Genomic DNA, 23115 nt, shown 5'->3' on the forward strand with positions numbered 1-23115 from the left:
ACTCACGTGGAGTAGCGCCTGCACTCGACGATGGGGTGGTCCTTGCGGTAGCACTGCGTGTTGAGCAGGTTGAAGTAGGCCACGCCCACCTGGAAGCTGACGGGGGAGTCCACCGCCTTCAGGCAGTCGTAGAATTTCTCGTCGCAAGTGCACTCCAGCCTGCAAGAGAGCGCAACCACTCGAAACTCTGGTCTACGAGAGGCTAGCGGGAGACTTGTCTAGGGGAATTCCGTCCGAGGACACTCGTCTCCTTGGCGTTAAAACGAACGGTGGGCCTAAGACTCTCGATCGCTAAAGGCCTTTAGAACCAGAAAACTGACAATCGCAGTCTGATTCGGATCGCTTGTGGTGATCTGCAAAGTGGTAGACAGTAAGATTAGTGAATGTCCTAAGTACACTGCGTCACACAGACTATGGTGAGACGCCAGTTTAAAGTGTGTTTTATGGCGTGTCTTATGTTTTTAAATACACTAACACATGCGTAATTTCTCGGTATTACTGTTAAAAGTAAAGCAAGATTTCGATGCTACGGAAGAAAATTAGCAATATTTTACGTAACTTCAGACTGATTGAATAAATAATTGTGAATAGGAACGTTGTATGACAGCTGAAAATCTAAGTAACTCTAAAAGGTTTTATCAAAATAGTAACTATTTCTAAGCGGTGGAATGAGTGAATGAAGAGTAGGGTTGAAAATCCCATCGCGGACGACGGGGTGGTGAGATGTACTGGGACGTTTTACAAGTTCTCTGCACCTGTTCATAGTAACTTCTGTTCGTTTTGTACGTTTGAGAAGTAAATCAGTACATCTTGATGGAAAAGAATTTTTGAAATGGGGTGATTTTTCGGTCATCAGTTGCAAAGATTATTTATTTTTATGCAATTATTTCACCTGACAACATTAAAGTCTTCAAGATCTCTCTTACCTCTAACCAAACATCATTAGTCAGTTAACACTGAAATACATCCACTCAGTTTCAGCATGCTGGTCGGCAGTAGGCAGCAAATTACTACGATTCAATGAAATTACAAAACCTTCAAAGTTGCACAGAAGTTTGTTTCATTGACATGGTGACCGGTTTCGGAATTAAGTATATTATGAAGCTACCCACATTATTCTGTTGTGATAGGACAATTGTGAACGGCTTTATACTAGACTAAATTCCATGAAATGAAATGTCGTGTGACGAGGGCTTCCCGTCGGATAGACCGTTCGCCTGGTGCAAGTCTTTCGATTTGACGCCACTTCGGCGACTTGCGCGTCGATGGGGATGAAATGATGATGATTAGGACAACACAACACCCAGTCCCTGAGCAGAGAAAATCTCCGACCCAGCCGGGAATCGAACCCGGGCCCTTAGGATTGACAGTCTGTCGCGCTGACCACTCAGCTACCGGGGGCGGGCACTAAATTCCATAACCGGTCGCCATTTAAATAAAAGAAACGTCTGTGCAACTTTGACTGGTTTGTAATTTCGTTGGAGTATAAGTAGTATGTGACAGTAAGTAATGATAATAATAGTAATATTAATAATATCTTTCAAATTAATAATTATAATTACGATAACTGCAATATAATAATAAATATAGTGATGGATATATGTAAACTTTTTTGACGTTAATCTTATAACCTCTTTTAAAGACACATCCCATTCCGTTCAGTTGCTCTTCCAAGTGCAATGCCGTCTGTGACCAAATCAACGTGTCATCAGAAAGCGCAGAGTTATCATATCTTCTCCCAAAAATTTTATTTGCTTCCCACATTTCGCCTTCCCACATTTCCTTAACACAGCTTTAAAGTACAGAATGAATGATAGGCTACAACCCTGCCTCAGTCCCTTCTCAACTACTTCTTCCCTTTCATTACCTTCGACTTACGTAACTAAATTGTACACTAAAGCGCCAAACATACTGGTACGGGCATGGGTATTCAAATACAGAGATATGTAAATAGGCAGAATATGACGCTGCGGTCGGCAAGTGTCTGGCGCAGTTGTTAGATGGCTTACTGCTGCTACAACGCAGGTTATCAAGTTTTAAGTGAGTTTAAAAGTGGTGTTGTAGTCGGCGCACGAGCGATGGGACACAGCATCTCCGGGGTAGAGATGATGTGGTGATTTTTCCGTACAACCACTTTACGAGAGTACGGTGAATATCCGAAATACGGTGAAGCATCAAATCACCGGCATCGCTGCGACTGGCGAGGGATCCTGCAAAAACAGGACCAACGACGACTGAAGAGAATCGTTCAAAGTGCCAGAGGTGAAACCCTTCCACAAATTGCTACAGATTTCAATGCTGGGCCGTCAACAAGTGTCAGCGTGGAACCATTCAACAGAATATCATCGACATGGGCTTTCGGAGCCGAAAGCCCACTCTTGTACCCTTGATGACTGCAAGACACAAAGCTTTACGCCTCATCTGCGCCCATCTACACCAAGATTGGACTATTGGTGACTGGAAACATGTTGCCTGGTCGGACGAGTCTCGTTTCAAATTGTATCGAGTGGATGGACGTATACGGGCATGGAGACAATTTCATGAATCCATGGACCCTGCATGTCAGCGTGGGATTATTCAAGCTGGTGGAGGCTCTGTAATGGTGTGGAGCGTGTGCAGTTGAGTGATAGAGGAACTCTGATACGTCTATGTACGACTCTGAGAGGTGACACGTACGTAAGCATCGTGTGCGAACATCTGCATCCAGTCATGTCCACTGTGCGTTCGGACGCACTTGGGCAATTTCAACGCGACCCCCCTCACGCCAAGGATTGCTACACAAGGTCTACAGGAACACTCTTCGGAGTTTAAACAGTTCTGCTGGCCACCAAAATCCCAAGACATGAACATTATTGAGCATATCTGGGATGCCTCGTAACGTGCTCTTCAGAAGAGCTCTCCACACCTCTCGTACTCTTAGGAATTTATGGACAGTCCTGCAGGATTCATGGTGTCAGTTTCCTCCACCACTACTTCAGACATTAGTCGCGTCCATGCGACATCGCACTTCTGCGTGCTCGCTTGGGCCCTACACTATTTTAGACAGGTGTACCAGTTTCTTTGACTCTTCAGTGGATAACTTGCGTATAAATTTCTGCACAAGATGTTGGTATTTTCCCTGAAGTCTTGAGAATATTAATAAGTATGGTCCAGTGACACTGTAAAAATCATTCTCTAAATCTACGAAAGTCATGAACGTAGATTTACCCTTCGTTAAACTCTCCTCTAATAGTATCGTCTCGTGTTTTTCTACATCGAACTGATCTCCCCGAAGCGTTGCCTCTACCAGATGTTCCATTCTTTCGTGAACAAGTCATGTCTGAGACTATAATATTCTTCTCACATATTTTGCATACCAGGTGGAACATGAGTGATATAATTAGCTTTCTCAAGACTCTCAGTTATTCTGAGGGAATGTCGTATACTCCATGGCCTTTTTTTCGATTTATCTCCTGTCTGTTCTCTGTCAGATTATTGTTGCAGTACCTTCTTCCTATCTGATTTTCGTTTACCTACTCTTCCGCTTCTGTAATACTGCCTTTGAGTTAATCTCCCTTTTATAGCTTTTCTGTATATGCCTTACACCTTTCAGCTTTCCTTTCTTTGCTTGGTTCTTGCTTGTCATCTTAGGTCTTGATATTCATTCTGCTGCTTCTGTTTTCTCGGAAGGCGTCGTCAAGTTTCCAGTAAGTGGCATATATTCTTGCCTCCAGTCATGCGTGCTTCCATAGCCCTGCGTTTGTTCTTTAGCCATATTGGCTCCGCCATTTTACGCTTTCTGTCAATATCATTTCTTCGAATTCTGTATACTCTTTCCTTGCATCGTATGCTGCAGTTTTACATGTTCTCCTTTCGTCTATTATAGTGAATATATCGTCTTTTCCCCAAGGAAACCTACTGGGTCTTCTCCTTTGGGCTGCAAAACTCAGTGTCCCGTAGACACTTAACTAATATCAGATCCCTTCCACAGCCTTCTACACTATATTCTATCTTCACCTAGAGATGAATGAACGGGCTGCGTATCCGTGCCCCGATTGATGCTAGTGTGCGGAGCGGTACGTTTTGTTGGGTATATCTACTGGCACTGTTGATATTTTTAAAAACATCGGGAATCTTATAAACAAATTAAAAAAAGACATTGTCGGCTTTCGATATAACGGAGAAAATTATCGATACGTGGATATATCGGAGGAAAAAATGTCGACGTACCGGCCTATAAAAATATAGGCTGCACATTGTAAGTATACTTCCGGTTTTAGCAGCCCGCCTAGCCCCCTTAGAGCAAGAATTGAACGAAAAACGATGCTCGTTCACGCTTGGCGATAAGCACTTTGGTAGCCATGGTGACTGCATGTAAGTGGCAGAATACAAGGTGTCCGTTGGGACAGTCATTCGGTTTCATCACGTAGCGGATTTGTCCGAAACATTTCACGTCGACTTCCCCTGTTTTTTTTTTTTTTTTTCATTTATGCCCACGCCAGTGAAGTAGCACATGTATTGTCAAAATTGCGTGGCGAAGCTAAACGTTGCCGTTTCTGTTCGTAGCTCCAAGCGCCGACTCGTCTGCATATCCCCCCATATGCCTCCGCTCACCGCAATGACCAATCTTGTCATGTAGATTTTTGTTCATCATTTTCAGCAGCTGTTTTTGACGAATGTCGATATGAGAAAGTAGCAAACCAGCTGCGTTAAAGATTGTTTTTTAACGCTACTGGTGCGCTATTTCTTCACATCGGGGGTCGTTATTCCATCTATACCACAACCCCCCTGTGCAATCTGACTTTTTCTTTTGTGCCACCCATACTTGCTTCAGAAAGACTCGACATGATTACAGCTCGAAAAGTAGTAAGACTTCTTCACACAGTGAAAGTAAAATTATGTTCTACTACAATTTAAAAAAAAAAAAAAAAAAAAAAAAAAAAAAACTTCAAATATTTACCTCAAATTGTGAAGAAATATAAAAAAGAAATATAATATAAAATAATAATAAGGGACTCAGTATTGCCATTTTGATATCGATATATCGGGGCAAGAACATCGCCGACGCATACTGATATCTTCTGTGAAAAACATCGATGTATCGGTATTTTGTGAACAGCGTTAACACCCACCTCGTGTAGAAGGCCTTGTTGGTGAGCCCGTGCGCCATCTGGCCCGCCTCGATGACGTCAGGGCAGGAGTCGTGAGCGCGGCAGCAGGCGTCCGTGTCGGCGAACTGGCCCAGGTCGTCGTAGTCGGACGCCACGTTGCCAGAGCCACACCACTTGGTGCCTGCGGACACACGCGGGGCGCACACCTCCAGCAGAGAGAGAAGACAGAGCACGAAAAATACAGGGGGTGGCCAAAAATTTGACAACACTGCGAGAAATGCACGGTTGAACATAAATGCAGATGCCAGCCGAGTCTGCAGGTTGCGCTGTTGTATGTGAGCATGAACGGCACCTGTGCAGTGTCCTCCGTACGTTGTAAGTGTCAGTCGTGCCCAGAACGTTGTGCTGTGTAGATGTGAATGCAAAATGTCGGAGAAAACTGGATTCGAACGAGGGCAAAATGTTGGTGTTCATATCGTTGGTGTTCCCTAACCACGGACGCCCAAGTGTTTGATGTTTCAAGAGGCACCACATCAAAGATTTACACCACATACTGGGAAAGTGTAGGAACATCACCCGGTGAGTCACAACGCGGGCGAAAGTGTGTCTTGAGTGATAGTGACAGGCGATCACTGAAGAAGATTGTAATTTTTTACAACATTTCTCCTGGAGGAAAACAGCGGCTAGCAACGATACTTTAAAAATTGATTAAAAATAGTGTTGACCGCAACAAAATATTTATTTGCGAAGGTTACTGGTTTCGGTCTGAATCTCACCACCTTCAGACCGTTTATACAGGGCCGTCCAATGATCGTGACCAGGCCAAATATCTCATGAAATAAGCGTCACACGAAAAAACTACAAAGAACGAAACTTCTCTAGCTTGAAGGGGGAAAGCAGATGGCGCTATGGTTCGCCCGCTAGATGGCGTTGCCATACGCCAAACGGATATCAATTGCGTTTTTTTAAAAATAGGAACCCCCATTTTTATTACATATTCGTGTAGTACGTAAATAAATATGAATGTTTTAGTTGGGCCACTTTTTTCGCTTTGTGGTAGATGGCGCTGTAATAGTCACAAACATATGCCTCACAATTTTAGACGAACAGTTGGTAGCAGGTAGGTTTTTTAAATTAAAATACAGAACGTAGGTACGTTGGAACATGTTATTTCGGGTGTTCCAATGTGATACATGTACCTTTGAGAACTTATCCTTTCTGAGGACACATGCTGCTACAGCGTGATTACCTCTAAATAACACATTAATGCAATAAATGCTCATATTTCTTTACGTACTACACGAATATGTAATAAAAAATGTAAGTTCCTATTTTTAAAAACGCAGTTGATATCCGTTTGACCTATGGCAGCGCCATCTAGCCGGCCAACCATAGCGCCTTCTGGTTTCCCCCTTCAAGCTAGACAACTTTCGTTCTTTGTATTTTTGTTTTGTTTAAAGCTTATTTCGTGAGATATTTGGCCCGGTCACGATCAATGGACCACCCTGTATAATGATGCTCAGTGGTTGTGGTGAACGGAGCACTGTGACTGTCTACCAGCATTATTTAAATGAACTGAAGACGTCGCCTTCTCACCGAAACCGTTAACCATCGCAAGTAAATATTCTGTTGCGCTCACGACTGTTTTCAACCCCTCTCTGAAGAGGATTGTTACGAAAAATAAGAGGACGAGAGCTGCCAAAGCCACTGCAGAACTGAATGTCGCACTCGCAAAACCAGTCAGCACCAAAACAACAAGAGGGGGTCGTGCTGAAGGTATTAAATCTGCCCTCTGGAGCAACGGAAGGAAGTCACGTGGTCGGACGGGTCTTGTTTCACACGGTTTCCAATTTCTGGCCCAGTTTGCGCACGAAGAGTGAAACATGGCGGGGGGTTCGGTGATGATTTGGGCAGACATGTTGTTGTATTCCTTGCGCCTCATGGGTACTCGGCAATCTTCTATTACTGCCAACGTTTATGTGAGCATTCTGGCTCATCAGGTCCATCCCATGGTACAATGTTTCTTACTCAAACGGTGATGCTGTGTTCCAAGACTACAGGGACCATGTTCACACTGCTCGCATTGCCCAGAACCGGTTTTGTGAGCACGGGCATGAATTGACGCATATACCCTGGCCACCGCTGTCACCAAATCTCAGTGTTATTGAGCCTCTGTCGCCTACTTTGGAGAGAATGGTCCGTGACCGCTATCCACCTATATCACCGTTACCTGGATTTGCCACTGTTTTGCAGGAATAATGGTACAAGATTCCCTTGGAAAACATAAATGAACAGTATCTATACATTCAGAGACAAACGGAAGCTGTTTCGAATGCCAACGGTCCTCCTACGCCGTATTAAGTATGGTAATCAGTTGTGTTTTGGTGTTTACGTATTTTTTCCGACCCCCTGTACATGTATCACAGCAACTACGACGCCTCAGTGAGTGAAAATGGTGACACAGGCTGCCAGCTTAAAAGAGAACATAGACTATAATTAAAAAGTTCTGGTAAAATATAAAGAACACTTGACAAAAAACGTTCAGCATGAAGAAAGATAAAATATTGTAAAGTAATTGCTCCAACTGTCAATATAATTCTTCTGGGTTTGAGGCCGGATTTTCAAGCATAAAGTTCCGACATTGCGGCGACAGTTGCAAGACGCCTTCCTCAGGGTGTATTGCTAACTGCTGTTAGCAATACACCCTGAGCCGGCTGGTGTGGCCGAGCGGTTCTAGGCGCTTCAGTCTGGAACCGCACGCCCGCTCGGTCGCAGGTTCGAATCCAGCCTCGGGCATGGATGTGTGTGATGTCCTTAGGTTAGTTAGGTTTAAGTAGTTCTAAGTTCTAGGGGACTGATGACCTCCGATGTTGAGTCCCATAGTGCTCAGAGCCATTTGAACCATTTGAGCCAATACACCCTGAGGAAGGCGCCTTGCAACAGTCCCCGAAACGTCGGAACTTTATAGTTGAGAATGCGGCCTCAAACCCAGAAGAATTTTACAGTAGTTCCAACTGTTTAGACATGTGACTAAGAGATCTGGCGAGCGGTCTAAGGTGCTGCAGTTATGGACTTTGCGGCTGGTCCCGGCGGAGGTTCGAGTCCTCCCTCGGACGTGGGTGTGTGTGTTTGTCCTTAGGATAATTTAGATTAAGTAGTGTGTAGGCTTAGGGACTGATGACCTTAGCAGTTAAGTCCCATAAGATTTCACACACATATTTTAAGAGATCTGGACAGTAGGTCAGAAAGGCCACATCTGTGTAGAAGCCACTGAAATTCAATTTACGAGACACAGGAAAGTTTGACATCGGGGGAGTTGGCTAAGACAGAGTGTTCGAGCGCTGCTGGGCGACCATTTGCGGAGGTAGTATGACAGCGTGCATCTGACCGGTGAAGATGTTTTGTGGACCACGTCCTTAGTGGCCAAGCATCAGGTGTTTGGCCACCTCTGCATAGCTCTTTCCGTGGGTCCCCCGCTTCCTGTTGATAAGTGATGAACACATCAGATCTAAGTTAGGAGCTCATTCAGTCTTTCTGTAAACAAGGTGATTTTATTCAGGATTCCAAAATACAATATTATTCCCTACTCTTTTAGCTACAAAAACTCTATTTTTCAACGTTATCTCCGTTCAGTGCGAATGTTCTATACCAACTTAATGGGAGGGCCTGTATGGCCGCATGGTTGCACTCATCTGGTCGACGTCGAATCCTACGTCTATCTGCATGAATAACCTCCCCACCATTCACATACTGCTTCCCGCGGAGTGCATCCTTCATTGTGCTAAACTCGTTGCTTTTGGTGTCAGATAACGATGAGCCAAGCGAACACACACACTTTTGAGTACCCCAGTTGGTGGAAGTGTGTGACCAACACAGGCATTCAGCTGAGCAGCGACCTGTCTGATTGTGATTTGCCGATCACCTCGAATGAGAGTGTCTGCACCTTCCAACACTACAGGAGTCGCAGCTGTGTGCGGTCGGTCGGCACTCCAGGCAGGTAGCAGCAGTGACAGAGTTAAGTTGTCAACACATTGTCGAATCAGGCCCAGGCAGGAAGACAGCACACAGCAGTGACAGCTAGCAAGTCGGTCACACTGTATGTTGCATATGTGCGTCTCAGTGCAAGACACACCCGAGTTCACAGATATGAGCCGTGGACCTCAGCGTAGGATGCAGCGACAGTGGCCCACACACGCAAACATGCAGCAGCACAGGGTGCGTGCACAAGGTAGGTGGCGGTCCAGCAATGAATCACGGCCTGGTGTTCACCATCGTAGCCCAGGTAGGCACACTGAAGTTCTTAGACATCAGATAACATATGGGCCCCGTGCTGGAAGGCACCAGTTCAGCTCCCAGCAGCATCATGACTAGGCACAGCCCATGGTGCCCAGCTGGTGGATGTGGCGTCCAGTAGCAGTAAATTGGGTCGCCCACATCAGTACGATGACTCGCTCAGATTTCTCCTCTGAGCTGGCTACAGGTGGTAAGAGACAATGCCTAATGACAGCACATGTTTCTTCCTCGTGTGGAGGTGAAGGGTCACAGTTTTTACTGGGATCAGTCCTGGCCACCACTGAAGCAGTCTGTCTCCTGGAGTTTTATGTGTGGACTATATTCCACTCCTGGGAGCCTTATCTAGTCTGGCATATGCTAACCAGCCTTGGTCTAGTGCCAGGATGAAGCCTTCAGTCACATTAGCTTGGACTCTCTATAGTTCCTTGCATCAGAGAGCAGTGACGGTTGTATCATGCACTGATACCATCTCACATACAATACACAGTCGCTAACACAATAACAATGCCGGTAGTGGTCATACAGGGTCTGTCGAGCCCACTGAAGCACGTGCGGGCAGCCACATCTCCAGTATCTCTATACTTCAAACACCGCTGCTGCCGCAGTATAGGATGGCTGGAGACAGCCACGCATCCCACTCATGTTTGGAGCCTCATCTCATCGACACTATAGACCCTGCCTGGCACAGCGGGCTTCATTCTTGTTGACACTGTTTAGTTGCACTCTGTTTCCTTGTTTCATTATTTGTAATGAGTCTACATACGTTTGGGTAAACACAAGTAAATCTTTGGCTCACTGTGTTAACTTGTTCACTAATCTTTCCTGCTCCTGTACAGCTTTCCTATGATGACAGTTGCTGTACCACTCTTTAGCCCACCTCCCCCTACCGCCTTGTACAAAATGTATGAAAACTGTCACTTTTTCACATTCAGACGAGTGCATATTAAACGCATTAATACCCCGATCAAACTAAAACCTACATCGCATTGCATCTGAAATGTACCTTCTTGACGCACCGAAAACATGCATGCCACTCATGGGATTATATGCATTTTCTTATATCGTCTAGATCGACAATTTTCCACTGTAGACGCTTCTCTATAGACACGGCACATTTGAACTGGCGACAGTTTCCCAGGACTGTGCTGCACTATACTTATTTAATGGCACTACAATTGTACTTTTTGTTCCATGTACATCAATAAACATCCGGGTACAATACAAGCCTTAAATGGAAGAAGAGTAATAAACAACAGAAATAATTGACAATGTAACCAAGGATTATCTGAAAGAATAAAAAATATGAAATCATAAAAGATTGCATTGCATGAATTATAGCTAAGGGCATTATTGTTGAACCGCTTGTACTTTGATGTCATGAACCATAAAGCATGCACAAGAATGTTCATTGCCCACGTCCAGAGCTTTTCAGTTATTTATAAATTTCCAAATTATTCAGCTTGTAGACTGTATCGTATGCATAATATGGCCACTTTCGTTACCCGGAGATAATATGGAGTGTTGATTCGAGATTGTTATTTATATATGCGAGCAGTCGATCTTGTAGATTCAGTTCCTTCAAACTTAGATACCAGTGTCTGTTCTTGGTAAATAAATAAAAAGTGTGCATAAATATCTTAAAGTAATAGTATCAATTTTTGTGTGTGTAATGGTTCTGTTTGCTATACTACAAAAATTGCATCAGTGAGTTGTAATGAACATGATGGTAGCAACATGACAAATCCGGTAACAGGAGATGCAGGTACCGATTCTGTAGGAACCGAACCTGAGCCACAGTCACAACCCACTGATACCACTTCTCAAACGATAGAAGGCTTAAATCCACTATCTGAAAAGCTTTTTACTGTACTGGATACTAATTTCAAATTACGTACATCAAGAAAAGTTTTGCATCACCCCAGTTCACTCCTGAAGATAGACGTTGACTGTGGACATTGTATCACCGATACAGTCCCTTTGACTGTTCAGAGATATCACTAAATCCGTCCAAAGATGTAAACAACCATGCATGAGCAGCGCCTATTAAACGGAGGGGGTCTGACAGCCGATCAGTTCGTCATTCCACAAGGAAGCAGGTACACAGCTTGTGTTGTCTGTAGTTCAACCATGCCTAAACGCTCAATACCGCGGTTCGATCGCGTCCGCATTGTTACTTTGTGCCAGGAAGGGCTCTCAACAAGAGAAGTTTCCAGGCGTCTTGGAGTGAACCATGGAGGAGATACAAAGGGGCAGGAACTGTTGAATACATGCCTCGCTCAGGCCGCCCAAAGGCTACTGCTGCGGTGGATGACTGCTGCCTACGGATTATGGCTGCGAGAAACCCTCACAGCAACGCCACCTCGATGAATAATGCTTTTCGTGCCGCCACAGGACATCGTCTTACAACTCTAACTGTGTGCAGTAGCTGCATGATGCGCAACTTCACTCCCGACGTCCATGGCGAGATCCCTCTTTGCAACCACGACACCATGCAGTGCGGTACAGATGGGCCCAACAACATGCCGAATGGACCGCTCAGGATTGGCATCACGTTCTCTTCACCGATGAGTGTCGCATATGCCTTCAACCAGACAATCGTCGGAGACGTGTTGGGAGGCAACGCGGTCAGGCTGAACGCCTTAGACACACTGTCCAGCGAGTGCAGAAAGGTGGAGGTTCCCTGTTGTTTTGGGGTGGCATTATGTGGGGTCGACGTTCGCCGCTGATGGTCATGGAAGACGCCGTAACGGCTGTACGATACGTGAATGCCATCCTCCGACCGATAGTGCAACCATGTCGGCAGCATTTTGGCGAAGCATTTGTTGTGACTTGGCAAGACAGCCAAGCCACTAAGAGGTAGCCGAAAGGCACGCGTTTAAGCTCACGCAGGCTGGCGTGAGGTCTGGAACAGGTAAAGTAATTATACTAGCAAAAAAGGTACATAGCTTCTGGAATACTTAACTTTAATCCATAATTGGTGAACGTCGGTCTGACGGTACATGCATCCAAGATAAATAGCAAATGATAATGGCGCCTTGCTAGGTCGTAGCAAATGACGTAGCTGAAGGCTATGCTAACTATCGTCTCGGCAAATGAGAGCGTAATTTGTCAGTGAACCATCGCTAGCAAAGTCGGCTGTACAAATCGGCGAGTGCTAGGAAGTCTCTCTAGACCTGCCGTGTGGCGGTGCTCAGTCTGCAATCACTGATAGTGGCGACACGCGGGTCCGACGTATACTAACGGACCGCGGCCGATTTAAAGGCTACCACCTAGCAAGTGTGGTGTCTGGCTGTGACACCACAGCATTCGTCATGGACGACAATTCGCACCTCCATTGTGCACATTTTGTGAATGGCTTCTTTCAGGATAACGACATCGCTCGACTGGAAATGCCAGCAAGTTCTCCAGACGTGAACCCTATCGAACATGCCTGGGATGGATTTAAAAGGGTTTTTTATGGCCACCGTAACCCACAAACCGCTCTGAGGATCAACGCCGAATCGTCACTGAGGACTGGGGGCAATCTGGACCAACAGTGCCTTGATGAACTTGTCGATAGTAAACCACGACGAATACAGGCATGCAACAATGCAAGAGGACGTGCTACTGGGTATTATAGGTACCAGTGTGTGCTGCAATCTGGACCACCACCACCTCAGAATGTCTCACTGTATGGTGGTACAACATGCAATGTGGGGTTTTCGTGAGTACTAAAAAGGGCGGAAATGATGTTTATGTTGATGTTATTCCAATATTCTGTACACGTTCCGAAACTCTCGGAATCGAGGTGATGGGAAATTTTTTCCATGGTTGTAGTACACCAAGAGCAGTTGGCTAAAGTCGACACTAATTTCAAACAATTAGCGCAAGAGCAATCTGCACAAGCTGAGACCAAAGCTAAGGGATGAAACGCGCTCGTGGATGTACGCGATAAAGGGTTAGCCACACAAATAAACAGTAGTCTTGCAAGTACTCCCACCGAAATTTGGGGGTTAACGGAAGCATACAAAAACATTTTTTCAAAGAAAATTCCGCACTGGCTGTACGAATGATTTTTATTAAATCTGCAGATTTAATAAAAATCATTCACACAACCAGTGCGGAATTTTCTTTGAAAAAATGTCGAAGTTTGGCTGTGGTTGCCCGCCCTACAAAACAAAATGTTACAAAAATGTACTGGAAACAACCAAGCGTTATCGTCTTCTGTCCAGTCGCTTTAGACGACTGACACTCAAATCGAACATACCGTTCAGCAATTAACTACAAAAATTAAGTCTGACTGTTGACAAGACAGAAATTTGCAGGAACGATTTAATGTTCGAGAGAAAACATTTACGACAGCTTTTCAAAGTGGACTGACGTTCACGACACAGCAGTTATTGATAAATTAGATTTGAACTAAAAGTCACGGTACAAAAGGGTAGTATGTAAGTGGTATCTGAACAGGGTACTACGAGAAATGAATTTAATCGTGACTTTAACCAAATAAAAGTTCTTCTAACAAAAGACCTGCCTCACTGGTGTGCTGATGTAACCGCACAAATGAGTGATGCTCGTAGGGAATCGGCGAGTGTCAAGGGTAGTTTACATTCCACAACACCGTTAATTCCAAGAACAGGAAAGAAGTATATAGCCACAAGTTCGTATGTCAGGGTGCGCAGCTACAATGTAGAACAACTTAGTCCGACTCCCAAACATTTAGCATACACAAGCAAGCTAGCTTGTGGAAGTATTTTGAACGGCACACAAACAAAACGCGATGTTGGCACTAGCCGATTTCACGCATGGACATCTTGAGAATATTAAAACAAAAATAACCACTCATTACCCGTGAGACGTTAGTTCATATTCCAGAAAGCAACTCAGAAAACTTATATTCAATGTTAGATTCTGTAGGCCTAATACAAGAGGATTCTAAGTGTAATGGTGACAACGGTGGCCTATAGTGTGCGCATTCCAGTGGACATGGCAACAATCTCCACTGAAACGGATTTATTGCAAACTACAGAAATGATTGGAGACAGCATGTTATAGAATGCCGAACGAAAGTATCCCAATAAGAGTGTTCTCGTACTGTAGACAAAAGGGAAGTAGATATCCGGGAAGAGCAACGAAACGATAGTGAGATGCTTTTATGGAGTGGAACGACAACACTGCCTAATCCATGGAGTGCAGAAGAAGAAGAAGAAGACCCCGTTTAGTTTATACAGTTCCCGGAAGAGACGCTACGGATCTAAACTATACCGCTTCACATAAAGAGCGAAGCACTGAAACGTTATGGCCGGATGTCAATGTAACTTCGTACACATACACGTCGTCGGGGGTTAGGTAAATAATTAGAGTTATTAGCGTTGCAGTTCTCTGTGGTAGGTAGAACGGCCACTAGGATGCTTTATTGTGGCTCATGTTTGCTGTTGTTACCAGGCATAGTAGGGTATATAAGCGGGAGTGCAGCGTCAGATGTTTAGACGTGAGAAGCCGCCCACTCATGTGAGACAGAGATACCAGCACATGACAGAGTTTGTAAAGAGCCTCATTGTGGGGCTTCATCTGGCCGCCTGGTCGAATCATATAATACCAGATTTTAGAGGCACTAAGATGTAACAGTAGACCGATACTAGAGTATGAGGTTCGTGAGGCCACGCATACCCGTCGTGACGGATTAGGTCTTCCGTATCCGACCACCAGACAGCGAAATCGCCGTATAGTGCACCGAGCACATCGTAACCCCTTTACACCTTGCGCCTGACATCCGAGAAAAGTGATGGACTCCGAGCAACATTCTGTGTCACTGCTCACCATCGGTGGGACGTAAGCTACAGCCGGATTGGGGAAATACCATCCCATGCGTAGGCAGCCGTTAGCATTACAAACGTACAAACGGCTGCACTTGGAGTGGTACCGTAACCGAGAAGCATGGACTGCTGATAAATGGCGTCACATTATATTCGTTGATGAATATCGGCTCTGCACTGTCCTGGATGTTCACGCTGTAGCGTATGATGGTGACTGGCGTGAGTTCCCATCTTTCATCGTCACGTAGAGGGGCAGCGGTTCACTGTCGGTGTCGTCGTGTGGGAAGCCGTCGGATATGACTTCTGCTTTCAGTGATTCAAGGAGCTTTGCAGCGAAACGGTACGTGACGTACATTCTACGCCACGTGTGTTACCTGTAATGTGACAGTGGTACCATTTATCAACAGATCAAAGCACATCCATACATCGCACGCGTCTCTAAGAGATGTGTGCGTGATGTTGAGCTACTCTCTTGCCAGACCTGTCCCCAATAAAGCTTTGTGTGGTCCAACTAGGATGTAAATTCTGTCCTACAGACAGTATCTAGGATAACACGGACAGGTCACAGCAGCTGTAAGCCAGCATACCTCAGGAGAAGACACAATGGCTCTCTGAGACAGGGGTAATATCAGGGGTGTCCCTGGGAAGTGTGATAGGACCGCTTGTATGCTCAGTGCACATAAATGATCTAGCGGACAGGATGAGCAACAATTTACGGCTATTTGCTGACGACGCTGTGGTGTACGAAAGCTGTCATCGTTGAGTGGCTGTAGGAATATACAAGATGAATTAGACAAAATTTCTCGTTGGTGTTGTGAGTTGCAGCTTGCTCTAAATGTATAAAATTGTAAGTTAATGGAGACGAGTAGGAAAAACGTAGTAGGGAGCAGCTTGAATATCACCTTCATTAAATATCTTGTCTTCCGTTTATTGGGAGAAAGTTAGAAAAACTGATCTGGAAAAGAGACTGCACATACAACGCTAGTGTGACCCATTCATAAGTACTGTTAAAATACTTGGAATCCCCACCAGGTCGGATGACACGTAGACGTCAGTGCAGTTCAGAGGCGGGCTGCTAGATTTGTTACCGGTAGGTTCGATCAGCACCCAAGTGTTACGGAGATGCTTCATGAAATTAAATGGGAATGCCTGGAGGGAAGCCGATGCTCTTTCCAGAAGGCACTACTGCGCAAATTTAGAGAACCGGCATTTGAGGCTGACTGCAGAATGATTCTCTTGCCCCCAAAGTACATCTCGCGTAAGGCCCAATGATAAGATAAATTAGACAATCGTTTTTTCCTTGCTCTATTTGCGACTGCAACAGGAGTGGACATGGCTAGTAATGATGCAAACTACCCTCCACCACGTACCGTACGGTGGATCGTGAATATGTATGTAGATGCAGATATGAGACCCTTCCCAACTGAATCAGCGCGTCATATTGATAACTGTGTTTATAGCGCCACGTTCATTGTAAATTTGAGTCGACTTTGTAGTACGGGAAACAACGTTATACACAAACAGAGATGATAGTCTTCAATATACAGGGTTATTACAAATGATTGAAGCGATTTCACAGCTCTATAATAAATTTATTATTTGAGATATTTTCACAATGCTTTGCACACACATACAATAACTCAAAAAGTTGTTTTAGGCATTCACAAATGTTCGATATGTGCCCCTTTAGTGATTCGGCAGACATCAAGCAGATGATCAAGTTCCTCCCACACTCGGCGCAGCATGTCTCCATCAATGAGTTCGAAAGCATCGTTGATGCGAACTCGCAGTTCTGGCACGTTTCTTGGTAGAGGAGGTTTAAACACTGAATCTTTCACATAACCCCACAGAAAGAAATCGCATGGGGTTAAGTTGGGAGAGCGTGGCGGCCATGACATGAATTGCTGATCATGATCTCCACCACGACCGATCCATCGGTTTTCCAATCTCCTGTTTAAGAAATGCCGAACTGGCATTCTGCTTTAGCCTTTTCCGTGAGATTTTAACAAACCGTCGGCTGTGGTACGTTTAGCTCCCTGCTTGCTTTATTCATCGACTTCCGCGGGCTACGCGTGAAACTTGCCCACACGCGTTCAACCGTTTCTTCGTTCACTGCAGGCCGACCCGTTGATTTCCCCTTACAGAGGCATCCAGAAGCTTTAAACTGCGCATACCATCGCCGAATGGAGTTAGCAGTTGGTGGATCTTTGTTGAACTTTGTCCTGAAGTGTCGTTGCACTGTTATGACTGATTGATGTGAGTGCATTTCAAGCACGACATACGCTTTCTCGGCTCCTATCACCATTTTGTCTCACTGCGCTCTCGAGCGCTCTGGCGGCAGAAACCTGAAGTGCGGCTTCAGCCGAACAAAACTTTATGAGTTTTTCTACGTATCTGTAGTGTGTCGTGACCATATGTCAATGAATGGAGCTACAGTGAATTTATGAAATCGCTTCAATCATTTGTAATAGCCCTGTATTCTCCTTCACTGTTTACATCAGTCTGCCAACGTTTGAGTAACTTGTGGACTCCGTGAATGCAGAAAACACATGGATTTGAGGTGAAGAACTCGTCGATCCATGTTCGAAGTATATTTTCATCTGGAAAGAAAGTTCCTTGAAGGTTGTTCTACAGAAATCGAAAAGGCAGAAATCTCAGGGCACAGTATCAGGTAAGTAAGATGAGTGCGGAAAGGTTAGCCAACCCAACTCCTGTGAATTGTGCTTTGTCAGTCTGCCGGAATGCGAGCGGTCGTTATCGTGGAGAAGCAACCTTTCTGGTCGTTGTTCTAGGACTGCGTCTGAAAGACGAGTCAGTTGCAGACGATAAATGACATCAGCGACGGCTACACATCGGGGAAGCAATTCGTATTACAGCACACAGTTACTCTTCCACCAGATGCATGACGTTATCTTTTGGGGATGCGCACAGGTCTCGCTACGCGGGGTTGCTGCATCTTTTTGGGCCCAACCGTTCCCTTATTTCCTTATGTTAGCATAAAGACACCATTTCTCGTCACCATTAACGATTCAGGATGGGGTGAACGGTGTCGTTCAAAAACGAATTGACAACGAGCAAGAAGAGATGCAGATATGGCCACTCAATGATTTTGGTGACCTTGACTTAGAGCATGTGGTACCCTCACACCCTATTTTCGAACCTGTCCCATCTCAAGCAAATGTTGCACGATGGTGGAATGATTACAGTTCGTTACATTTGCCACTCCTCCAGTACATTGGCGTGGATCGTCGTGGATTAATGGGTTTAAACGATCATCATCAAACCCGAAAGGTTCTCCTCAATGCGGACAGTCACTACCGTCAAAACGATCATCCTTAAAGCAAGAGAACCATTTCTACCGTGCTCTATCCAGCATCATTGTCCCCATATACGCCATAAATGTTTATGGCTACCTCTGCTGGTCTGACCCCTAAATTGAACTCCAACAGAATACGTCCGAAATGTTCCGATTTCTCCACTTGGCACTGAATTTTTGTAGCGCCCATAGCTCCATTGGCCCTCTCCAAATGACAAAATTACAATGTTTAAGACCAAATAGCAGTGTTGTTGTTGTTGTGGTCTTCAGTCCTGAGACTGGTTTGATGCAGCTCTCCATGCTACTCTATCCTGTGCAAGCTTCTCCATCTGCAACCTACATCCTTCTGAATCTTCTTAGTGTATTCATCTCTTGATCTCCCTCTAAGATTTTTACCCTCCACGCTGCCCTCCAATACTAAAGTGGTGATCCCTTGATGCCTCAGAACATGTCCTACCAACCGGTCCCTTCTTCTTGTTAAGTTGTACCACAAACTCCTCTTCTCCCCAATCCTATTCAACACCTCCTCATTAGTTATGTGATCTACCCATCTAATTTTCAGCAATCATCTGTAGCACCACATTTCGAAAGCTTCTATTCTTTTTTGGTCCCAACTATTTATCGTCCACGTTTCACTTCCATACATGGCTACACTCCATACAAATACTTTCAGAAACGACTTCCTGACACTTAAATCTACACTCGATGTTAACAAAATCCTCTTCTTCAGAAACGCTTTCCTTGCCATTGCCAGTCTACATTTTATATCCTCTCTACTTCGACCATCACCAGTTATTTTGCTCCCCAAATAGCAGAACTCCTTTACTACTTTAAGTGTCTCATTTCCTAATCTAATTCCCTCAGCGTCACCAGACTTAATTCGACTACATTCCATTATCCTCGTTTTAATTTTGTTGATGTTCATCTTATATCCTCCTTTCAAGACACTGTCCATTCTGTTCAACTGCTCTTCCAAGTCCTATGCTGTCTCTAACAGAATTACAATGTCATCGGCGAACCTCTAAGTTTTTATTTCTTCTCGATGGATTTTAATACCTACTCCGAATTTTTCTTTTGTTTCCTTTACTGCTTGCTCAATATACAGACTGAATAACATTGGGGAGAGGCTACAACCTTGTCTCACTCCCTTCCCAACCACTGCTTCCCTTTCATGCCCCTCGACTATTATAACTGCTTTCTGGTTTCTGTGCAAATTGTAAATAGCCTTTCGCTCGCTGTATTTTACCCCTGACACCTTTAGAATTTGTAAGACAGGATTCCAGTCAACATTGTCAAAAGGTTTCTCTAAGTCTACAAATACTAGGAACGTAGTTTGCCTTTCCTTAATCTTTCTTCTAAGATGAGTCGTAAGGTCAGTATTCCCTCACGTGTTCCAATATTTCTACGGGATCGAAACCGATCTTCCCCGAGGTCCGCTTCTATCAGTTTTTCCATTCGTCTGTAAAGAATTCGCATTAATATTTTGCAGCTGTGACTTATTAAACCGATAGTTCGGTAATTTTCGCGTCTGTCAACACCTGCTTTCTTTGGGATTGGAATTATTATATTCTTCTTGAAGTGTGAGGGTATTTCGCCTGTCACATACATCTTGCTCACCAGATGGTAGAGTTTTGTCAGGACTGGCTCTCCCAATGCTGTCAATGGAATGTTGTCTACTCCCGGGGCCTTGTTTCGTCTCAGGTCTTTCAGTGCTCTGTCAAACTCTTCACGCAGTATCATATCTCCCATTTCATCTTCGTCCACATTCTCCTCCATTTCCGTAATATTATCCTCAAGTACATCGCCCTTGTATAGACCTTCAATATACTCCTTACACCTTTCTGCTTTCCCTTCTTTGCTTACGAGTGGATTTCCATCTGAGCTTTTGATATTCATACAAGTGGTTCTCTCTAGCAGTAGTGAACTATAAATATAAAAAGACACAGCAATTGGAATACAAACATGCTAAACAAAAGTGCCAAAGACATCAGCATAGATCTATTGCGAAAGTGTAGCGAAAACGGTTAGACTCTCATTAAATGCACGAAACTTGCAGAGGCTGAGGAGGGGTACACCACCAGAGTCCAGCTAGTGGTAGCACGGAGAGTCACAGCTGGAGCGGCGGTCACGTACCGGGGAAGATGATGCCGAGGCGGCCGTGCGAGTCGCCCTCTTCGACGCTGGCGTCGGTCACGTTGTACAGGTGGACGCTCCAGGCGTCGCAGCCCGCCGCCAGCGCCGCCAGCGCCGCCAGCCACCGCCACCCGGCGCCGCCCATGTCTCACGGTACCGCCGCCGTCCAGGGAGCTGCCCCTTATACCGGAGGGCGGCAGATAGCTGCGGTATCACCGTGTCGTGTCTCTTCACGTGCCGTACGTGAGCCCGGGAATCGGTGTCGCAGAAGGGCGCGCCCCGCAACAGAATGAGGCGTGCCTCTGCCGCCTACCTGCCTACCTGCCAACTGTAGCTCGGCTGCCGCCCGTGTCTTGTCAGCCGCACCCTGGACGCATAGTAATATCGCCAAACCGGGACAATGGGCCAGACAGTTCCTTAACGCTGCTTGTCGCTGGCACGGACGTCGCGATAGCCGTTTCCATTACTTTACTTGTACGAGCAACATTGTCAGATATTTCTTCATTCCATGTGTATAAACAAAAATGTAAATGTTCGTTCGCTCATAACCGTATAAAGTGCGCGTTATTTATGACGGCGGCCGAGTTTAGGTTCGTTCTGCGCATCTGACGTCACAAAACGCAGTCAGCCAATGAACAGAGAACGACGTTGCCAGAGCTCGACTGCAGTGCAGAGCACGGACGAGTGTCTTCAGTTTTAGAAACATTCAGTCATAAATAAAGTAATTGAACAAAAGCTATGTCGTGATGGCAGACTTTCTTTTATAGAAAGTTTGGAAAAACCATTATTTATACCAATCGCTTCATATTCTATTAATTAATTAAACCAAACAAGCAATAAGCCTCCTAATTCAGGCGATAGCACGGAAAGGTGTTTGTATCATTCACACTAACCGCTTTTTCGCAATAAAGAACAGCGGTAATTGTTTATTTCCTATTGCATTTCGACGAAACGTGAGTAATTCATAGTCATACCAACAGTGTTTGTCGGCATTTTGCGTGATATTTTAAAGTCCTCCGCCGGGAGGGCTATTGAATAACGAGTTGCGTTAGCGTAATGGTTAAAGTTTATGTCTGCTAAATGAAAGGTTCTGAGTTCAAACCTTGTTCGGTGTTTAACATTTTCTTTATTTAAAAACAATATCGAAGTGTCTTACTTCATGAATTTTATTAGTTTGAATGCAATTTTTTGAAATTTCTAGTGGCAACTGAAATCGACCCCACGGAAAGTATATGCTATGGACTTTTACCTCTGCAAACTCTTCAAAATTTCGTGCAATGGTGTACAACATGTACTGCTGCGCAATAACTTCGTTGAACATCGAAACAAAATTAAGTCATTTATGGGGGAAGGAATCAGTCAAGAAGATGTGTAAAAATTAAATTTTTAGGCGAAATAGTTTTTGTGAAATCGAATGATAAGTGTGTCAAAGCAGTAGGAACACCATGTGTCTGCACAGGCGAGCAGTGCAGTGATGACAAAATCGCGCACAGCGCAGAATGCGGGGAGCACGTCTCTGTAGCAGCGCAAGGGTTAATGCGGCCGTGGTGGCTTTACTTCACAAACTGCGCGCTCTCACCTAAATGTAAGTTTGGGAACTATACTATACTATGGCGCTGCTTCTCTTGGCGCGTACAACAGGCAATGCAGCAATCTCCCACGTCTGGGCGGGCATTCGTGAACCGCCAAGATAAAAGAATTGAACTATATCTCCGAAAGCGAAACTACTTGACCGATTGCTTTCTAATATACGAGTGTTCTTATGTTCCTATTTCTTTTGAGACTTTTGAAACAACGTTTCTCTACTGTTAAATTTATAACAAACTGGATATTACATATATTTAAGAAATTAAGTATATAAAAACATACACGTATTTGAATGCAATGCTCTATGAAACAATAATTTTAATTAATATTGTGTTTATACTGGTTGCTGGTGAGGAGGAAAGTTAGTTATTAGTATTTTATTAATGATCTAATTCATAAGCAGCCATATCACCGTGATCACAGTCGCTCAAGAAAGTCATAATTAAGCTTTACTTGTTTAATCAGAATCGGACGATGACTCTCCTTGTTCCGCAGTCTCGATGATTCGAAGCGATCTGCAATCCTGTGTAAATAAAATGTCTTGGTTTTCTTGCGTTGCGTAGTCGGTCGGGAAACCTCAGATCAAGCGGAAAGTTTGCTTGGATTGAGTTTAATTACGTTTAATTATCGGATGGAATAATCGAGCTCTTGGGTCTAATAATTGCAGGTTCGTTTCCAATTCATCGGAAGTTCTCTTCTGATTACCAACGAAACGACACCTCCGTGCAAATTTCCAATTAGAGAATACATATATTATGAAATTCCTTACTCACCTTTGATGTAAATGCTCAGTATCTATTTTCCTGAATAGCATATAATATATTTTCAATCTCTTTGGTTCAAATGGCTCTGAGCACTACGCGACTTAACATCTGAGGTCATCAGTCGCCTAGAACTTAGA

General features: G+C 44.6%; 1 protein-coding gene across 1 annotated transcript in view; it reads right to left on the reverse strand.

The window, feature by feature from the left end:
• Positions 1-23115, reverse strand: part of LOC124545895 (phospholipase A2-like) — an 87540-nt gene that overhangs the window by 12039 nt on the left and 52386 nt on the right. The window contains exons 2-3 of the mRNA XM_047124854.1: positions 5112-5271; positions 7-159 (exon numbers count right to left, since the gene is read on the reverse strand). Of these exons, the coding sequence (XP_046980810.1) occupies positions 7-159; positions 5112-5271 (313 nt within the window). The remainder of the gene's footprint in view (positions 1-6; positions 160-5111; positions 5272-23115) is intronic.

The sequence above is a fragment of the Schistocerca americana genome, chromosome 8, assembly GCF_021461395.2.
Source record: "Schistocerca americana isolate TAMUIC-IGC-003095 chromosome 8, iqSchAmer2.1, whole genome shotgun sequence".
Classification (NCBI taxonomy): Eukaryota; Metazoa; Arthropoda; class Insecta; order Orthoptera; family Acrididae; genus Schistocerca; species Schistocerca americana.